The 6,724-nt window shown below is 42.8% G+C and overlaps 3 protein-coding genes across 3 annotated transcripts; 2 read left to right on the top strand and 1 right to left on the bottom strand.

Moving 5' to 3' along the window:
- Positions 1-3,025: 3,025 nt before the first annotated feature.
- LOC6725003 (thioredoxin domain-containing protein 17) lies at positions 3,026-4,191 on the bottom strand. The gene is made up of 2 exons (XM_002106001.4): positions 3,594-4,191; positions 3,026-3,316 (listed from the first exon to the last, which is right to left on the bottom strand). The coding sequence occupies exons 1-2, from the start codon at positions 3,736-3,738 to the stop codon at positions 3,054-3,056; spliced, it is 408 nt and encodes a 135-aa protein (XP_002106037.1). The 5' UTR covers positions 3,739-4,191; the 3' UTR covers positions 3,026-3,053.
- Positions 4,192-4,798: 607 nt separating this feature from the next.
- Positions 4,799-5,812, top strand: LOC6725002 (follicle cell protein 3C-1). Its single transcript, XM_002106000.4, is given in 4 exon segments — positions 4,799-4,847; positions 4,850-4,864; positions 4,923-5,515; positions 5,583-5,812. Coding segments are annotated over 4 exon segments (840 nt in total). The 5' UTR covers positions 4,799-4,801; the 3' UTR covers positions 5,769-5,812.
- Positions 5,813-5,940: 128 nt separating this feature from the next.
- On the top strand, positions 5,941-6,615 carry LOC6725001 (UPF0729 protein GD16342). The gene is made up of 2 exons (XM_016173028.3): positions 5,941-6,093; positions 6,164-6,615. Exon 2 carries the CDS (start codon positions 6,168-6,170, stop codon positions 6,459-6,461), a length of 294 nt encoding a protein of 97 aa, XP_016037953.1. The 5' UTR covers positions 5,941-6,093; positions 6,164-6,167; the 3' UTR covers positions 6,462-6,615.
- Positions 6,616-6,724: the final 109 nt, after the last annotated feature.

The raw sequence follows: 6,724 nt of genomic DNA, 5'->3' as shown, positions 1-6,724 counted from the left end.
CATTGACGTTGTTAACGATTTTCAAATAGCGCGCGGCAGTTGACACCCCTCGCCCACCTCGGCCCCGCCCCCTTCTCAACGCCCTTTTTTCAGTGTCGTCATTAGCAACGTTGCCGGCAAAAAATTGTTATTTCTGTTGTTTGTTTGACTTTCGCCTCGTTCGGTCTCGTTTTAGGTTTTGTTTGCCCCGAACGCTCTATCAGTTGGAACTTCTGCACATTCTGATAAGAATACCCTCCCCCCTCCCCTACCCCCTTCACATATTTAGGTAGTACACGTTAATTTATCGCATTCATTTGGGGAAATCGGTCAGTAAATGCCCAGGGGCTGACCACATGGCTCATTACCAAATTGGGGCAAATGCTGCCGAAAAAGTGAAGGCAGCGGGGGCACTATAGGGTTAAATGCGCGTTGATAAGGTTCATCGTTTTTTTTTTCTAGGCCACACGATCGGAATTCAAACACTGGAAGGGTCAGTTTTCGAAAAAGAAATCCATATACTAATTATGTAATGTCTTTATTTTTCAGTTCTAAACATCTTTCTTCGAATTTGTTCATACTATTGAATTGAATTATCTGAATCCTACCTCTAGTTGTTTGATATATATATATATAATATATGTATATATTTTGTTTTCCCTCACCTTTCAAAAAAAATTCACTCTTTGCTCTTCAAATCCAACCGAGTGTGACATTTGATTGGATTTTTGCGTATATTTCATTTTTTTCCTGTTATTTTTGATTTCGATCCGCTTATGAAAATTCAATATATATAGACCGATAAATATATATGTATATATATATATGTATGTATGTGCAGAGGTCTGCGCAGCAAATATAAAATATGTGCACACTGGCACATGTATCAGCTATATCATCATTATAGATATAACTTTTCCACATATCGTTCCTATATGCACCACACGTTTGCTTTTGCTGTTCCTATGGACTAAATGCGTCAATTAAATATAAAGAGCAATAATAAATGAAGTATACAACGATGCAGATCCTAAGAATCTCGTCTCGCATATAGAGATTATAAATAAAATATGATTTTCAATGACACTATAAATCGAAACACTTGCAGGTGCATGCGGTTGGCAAAACCAAAATAAATACAAGTATCCGTTGCGTTAAAAGATTTAGAACCCAAGAAAAGAATTTGTGGATCCTACCGATCCGCCAATCCGCATGGACGTTATGTATATAATATAATAATAATATGTATATGCATTCGGTTTCGTATTCTGCGTATGTTTAATTTATTTGCAATTTGGATTGCGGATTTTTACGAGCTTCTTTAATGACATTTCGCTGAATTTGGATCGTCAGGGGTGCGATCTTTGTAGAGGGGGTGGGGGTGCAAACGATCAGCTGTCTAGCTTGTTACGTGCCTCATTAAGAATTTTCTGGCCTTAATTGACAGAACAACGAAGTCCGCACAGAAATAAGACATCGAAATCAGAATTTGATTTCGTTTATTATAAATTTCCAATGTTTTCTGACTGCTCATTAAATTCAATTTTTCGCCACATTAAATATGCCAAGGTCAAGTCATGGCGAAAATGTACATACATTATTTTCTTCAACTTTCTATAGATGAAATTTCGGCACAGGAATTTGGAATATACATACATATATATCTAATATATCTAAATCAACTAAACCAGTAACTCACTTTATGTAAGCGGAAAAAAATGAACGCATATTTTTGGGCTGAGCCATTAAAACCATAAGCGCATGTTTCCATTAAAAAGAGAACAAATTTACATATAATATGTGATATTTTTTGAAAGTGCCAATAAATAATATAGAACGAATGGTGTGGCAAACGAAATTTGTAGCGCCTGCGAGGCGATAAAATCATATATTTTTGCAACCTTCAGCATTTTCCTCGCTGTCTCCCAGTTCGATCGCTGCCAATTTAATTTAATTTATTTGTTTTTTACTTTCCCATTTAACCATTCGCCGCGACTCGTTCGAACGATTTTGTTGTCATCTTCGCGTTTTTAATAATTTAGCACCATGCCGCCAAGTGGATCACGGTGCATGTTGCTGTCTCTGGCTACTGATTTATTTATTCATTGATTTGTCAATGATCTAACGTAAAAGTTACCAAGCAAATCATAGACGAGAAGCAACAGTCTTGCCACACAATTAATATGCAACGCGGCTGAAGCAACAGGGTTTTTGGCTAAGAAATTACGGTAAATGCGTTTGCCTGGTTTTTAAATTTGCTAAATATTGAACATATACTCATTTTATACCTTTACCTTTAGTTTATTTTTAATGTTACTTTACTTACGAAACTTTTAATATAAGTATAATTTAATATTTATTTTACTTTCAAACCGTTAGAGAAAAACGCAACAGCGTTTACCGTTGCCAGCCCATTCTTGATTTATATATAACCTTACAAGTTGATAGCATTCACTTTCCTGCAGGATCTATCACGTTTTTCTCCATTGTTTATGTTCAGCATGTTTACAGTTAATCCAGCTTGCCCAACTGTGCGGTCGTGTGCTGCAAACTCAACGGTACTTTGCGCTTCTCCGTTATGTTTAGCTATTTTCCATTGCATTTACCTATTTCTTGAGAACTGTTTCGGGTTTTGTGTTTTGTTAGGCTTTTTAGTTTGGAACACTTGCAAAAAATAAAACAAAACTTAAATCGCGGCATACGCGCGTGCGAGCGAGATGGCGCGTTGGCACGCGTGTTTACCGTTGGACGCGTGTGCCGCTATTACCGTTACAGCCCCGTTTGCGATTCCTTTTTCAGCCGCGCTCTGCCAAACGATTCGTCCTGGTCGACGACATGCGTGCAAATAAACGAGCAAGTGCCGAGCGGCGCGCTGTCAGCCAAAAGTGCTCGACTCATTCTGTTCTCCCCCGTTTCTCCATTCCCCCATTTTCGCACCACCCCTCCCACGACAATTCCACTCGTTCTCCACCGAGTTGAGCGCACAGCAAAGAGAGAGCCGCAGCGGAAGAGAGAGTGATTGAGAGAGAGAGAGAGAGAGTGGGAGTGAGTTTAAGCCAAAGCCAAATCGCGTTTTATTGGGCGACAAAATTGGACTTCTTCGGATCGGTCTCCTCGAAAAAGAGCTCCAGGAGACTGGACTTGAGCAGCTGATCCCCATCCAGGCGCTCCACGCCCTTCCAGCGTATAAGGGTCGGTATGCCCTCCACCGAGTATGGCGGCTTTCGGAACATGTTGTCCTTGCCAATCCAGAACTCCCGGCTGCCCACGTCCACCACCAGGATCAAGCAATCCGCCGGCGCGTGGTTGCGGAAGGCACTCATGATAGTTTCCTCGGCTGGAAAATATCAGCGATAATGGGGTTAACTGGGTTGGGGTTATAACTCTGCGATGAAATGAAGCGAAATGATGAAGACAATGTACAATGCAGATGGAACTCTCAATGGAGAGCGAAAATCAAACCAAAAGCAACTCAAGTAACATAGCTACGTGAAGCGTTCCTGGGTGGAAACTAACTAACCGAAAACCACAAGTGAGAAGCGTGATAAGCAGAAGTGGACTAGTAACGAGTTACTGTCGGTTGCCCCGGTGGGCGAGGAGAATTCGTCACCTACCCGCCACGCAGTCCGGACACCAGCTGCGCCCTTCCTTGTCCTTCTCGCCGTAGAAGTAGATGTAGATGGGGCTGCGCTGGTTCTCGTACAGCTTGATCAGGTTCTCCATCTCCTTGAAGCCCCGTGCCGGCACGTATTCGGGCATCTTGGCAGTGTATGGGTGTGTGTGCGGATTTCTGGATCAAAACTGGGACGTCTTGGACGGCGCGGTGGCTGGTGGGCAAGTGAATTCCGATAGCGGCGATTTCGATGCGGATGCCAAACCCAAATTTAACTCCAATCTTATCTGGATCTTATCGCTGGGTGTTACGGGTCACTTAGCCGCTGCTTATCGGCCATCGGTAAGTTTATCGGGCAATTAATGGCGTATAATTTTGCTGTTTGCTGTGTTTTTCGATCTGTTTTGTTTTCTTTTTTGCGGCAAGCTTCAGCAACTAGTATATTCACCGCACCGCCTGTCCAGCGAACCCACCACAGCCGGCTGCGTGTGCTGTTGGGCGCACCGTGGTGAGTACGGCACTGTTAGCCGTTTATCGAAACTCGAATTTTGTACTTAAATCATTTGAAGCAACGATAATTTTGACATTTTTATGGCATAAATCTATGGGATTGTTGAGCTTAACAAATAACATACATTTAAAACTTCGGTCAAGATGCATATCGATAATCTGTATATATTTTCAAATGTTGCCCGCCCAACATTGGTATTTCTGTTAAGTTTCGCAAACAGCACAAAAAATACTAACTTAACGAAAAACAAACCAAACAAGAAAATTAAATTAAATCTATATATAATGAGGTTAAAAACCAAAGCTTTGCTTATGTTGAAACGATTGTTACTATTATCATATTATAACTTGTATAATTTGGATAATAATTGCTGTTTGAGCGGTCGTTTATGTTATCCATCTGTTATTATAATCATAACAGTTTTATTTTAGTTTGGCGGGATGTTTAAAAAGATTTTGGAAAGTAGTTTCGAAAGCAATCCAATCAATTGAGAATCTTTGTGCAGCTGAAACACAACTTTTGGGTAATCAATAAGCATAATTTTCGGAAGTAATCTTCTACTTTCTTCTTACTTTCCTCTAAATGAATGAATTTCACCAGCGGTGTGAAAATTCTGCTTAATCAGACATAACCCTGACACAATTTGTCGGTTCTCACAACTTGAACTTCGTCTTGAAAAACTGCAAGCCACGTAAGAAATGGCTTATAAAATGGATGGCGCAAAGGCAGAAGTATTCAGTGTTTCAGAGATACCAAGATGGGTAAGCTTTGAAAGTAATATTAGCTAAAGATCACTTCTCATATCATATCATATATCAGGCGCCTTTAAGAATTCCCTGCTGCTGCTGACGCTTCTGCTGGCCATCCATCTGGAGGCCTCCAAGATAGTCTACAAGAAGCCGCTCTACGGCAATGGCAACCTCATCAAGGACAAGCGTGTGAAGACGAAGCCTGTCAAACTGGAAACCAGCACCATGAGCAGCACCACCAGCAGCAGCACAGCAGCCGCAGAGGATTGGCCCACGGCCGTTGAGTTTGTGATCATGACAACGCCCGCCAGCGAGTTGGAAGCCAGCTCGGAATCCATTGCTAACAATGCCACCACAGAATCGACCGTTGGCGAGGCCCCGCTCACCGGAACGTCGGAAGGATCCACACGATCGATAGAGCCAACCACGAGTCCGCTGAGCACAACCCCCAGTCTGGTTAGCACCATTCCCTTGCCACCGACACCGGGACTACCTGCAGCTCCCCAGGATAATCAGCCAGTGCCGTGCACCTGCGGCGTGTTCCTCTCCTCGCAAATCCCCAATGGCCTGCCGACGAAGCCACTAATCCACCAGGAGCTGGATCACATGTTCCCCTGCAACGCCATCGGTCGCAAGCAGTGTCAAACCAAATGCCTAGAGACGGTGAGTACATGAGAAGGAGGAGGAACATGAGGAGGAGCGCTCTATAAAACTCACCCGTTCATTTCAGATCGTGCAACACCTGCCGAATTCCGCAAATATAGTGTGCTCCGCACTGGGTCACGATTGCCACAAGGAGCGGGCCTATTTGTTCATCAAGAACTGTCACAACCAATGGGTTAATACGAACCTGCAGGCGGGCAGGGAGTACTGTTGTCGCTCTGGCGTTCCCTACCGCTGCCCTTTGATGGGTTAAGCACTCTGCAAGTGAAATAAATATTTGATATGACAAAATTTCAACTGTTTTGTAAAAAGCTAAGGTGTGCACATAAGGGTTAATATTTCAAAAGGTTTTTGCTAGCTGGTTCGAGTCCGGACTATATTAGTGCAACCGGTTGCGATCTTTGCTAGAGAGTACGTATATTTTCCAGATAACAGTAAATGCGTCACGTTTTCAGGCTTAATACCAAACGCCAGTGAACTGGCTACACTGGCATTTTTGACAATAAATAAATAGTTGAATTAAGGAAATCAAAGCGAGAAAAACGATTTTCCGGAGCCAGTAAGCTAACTTTAAGAAGGTACGCTCCGCAATAGTCGTAATCACTGCCACACCAATAACCAGCCCCTTTTTGACCCGCTTCTAAGCAGAACAATGGTTTGCGTGCCCTGTTTCATCATTCCACTGCTTCTGTACATTTGGCACAAATTTGTGCAGCCGATAATCCTGCGCTACTGGAATCCATGGGAGAAGAAGGACGCCCAGGGCAATGTGATCAAGAAGGGACCCGACTTCCCCTTCGAGTGCAAGGGCGGCGTTTGCCCCTTCGTTCCGGGGGCCAAGAAACCGGAGAAGGCCAGTGTTGGCCCTGCCGAGGAATCCCAAAATCCGCCATTGAATGCAATTGCAGCGGAAACGGAAGTGGACGAGTCCAAGAAGGAGATCTAGTCGAAATGTTCCAAATATTAATAGTCCATTTTTTTTTTGACATAAGAACACAGCGCACACAACACAAGAACACTAATCCAATCGTGGTGAGCGTGGTGAGAAGTTTTAAAGTATAGTTAACATTAAATACATGTACACATTGACACACGAAAAACGGTTCTTTTTCTGCGTGTGGGGGTCAAAGGTTAAATGTGGAAATGTTATACTTTGTTCCAGCTGAAGAATTGCAGCCTTTCTTCTGCGTTTTTAGCACAATCTACACA

This window comes from Drosophila simulans, chromosome X, assembly GCF_016746395.2.
Source record: "Drosophila simulans strain w501 chromosome X, Prin_Dsim_3.1, whole genome shotgun sequence".
Lineage (NCBI taxonomy): Eukaryota > Metazoa > Arthropoda > Insecta > Diptera > Drosophilidae > Drosophila > Drosophila simulans.
Note: the sequence above shows the minus strand (reverse complement) of the source record. Positions and strands in the feature narration are given on the sequence as shown.

Coding starts and splice junctions, on each gene's coding strand:
- LOC6725003 (XM_002106001.4), bottom strand. CDS start 3,738: ATGCCCGAATACGTGCCGGCACGGGGCTTCAAGGAGATGGAGAACCTG. Junction 3,317..3,593: donor GTGTCCGGACTGCGTGGCGG/GTAGGTGACGAA, acceptor GATATTTTCCAG/CCGAGGAAACTATCATGAGT.
- LOC6725001 (XM_016173028.3), top strand. CDS start 6,168: ATGGTTTGCGTGCCCTGTTTCATCATTCCACTGCTTCTGTACATTTGG.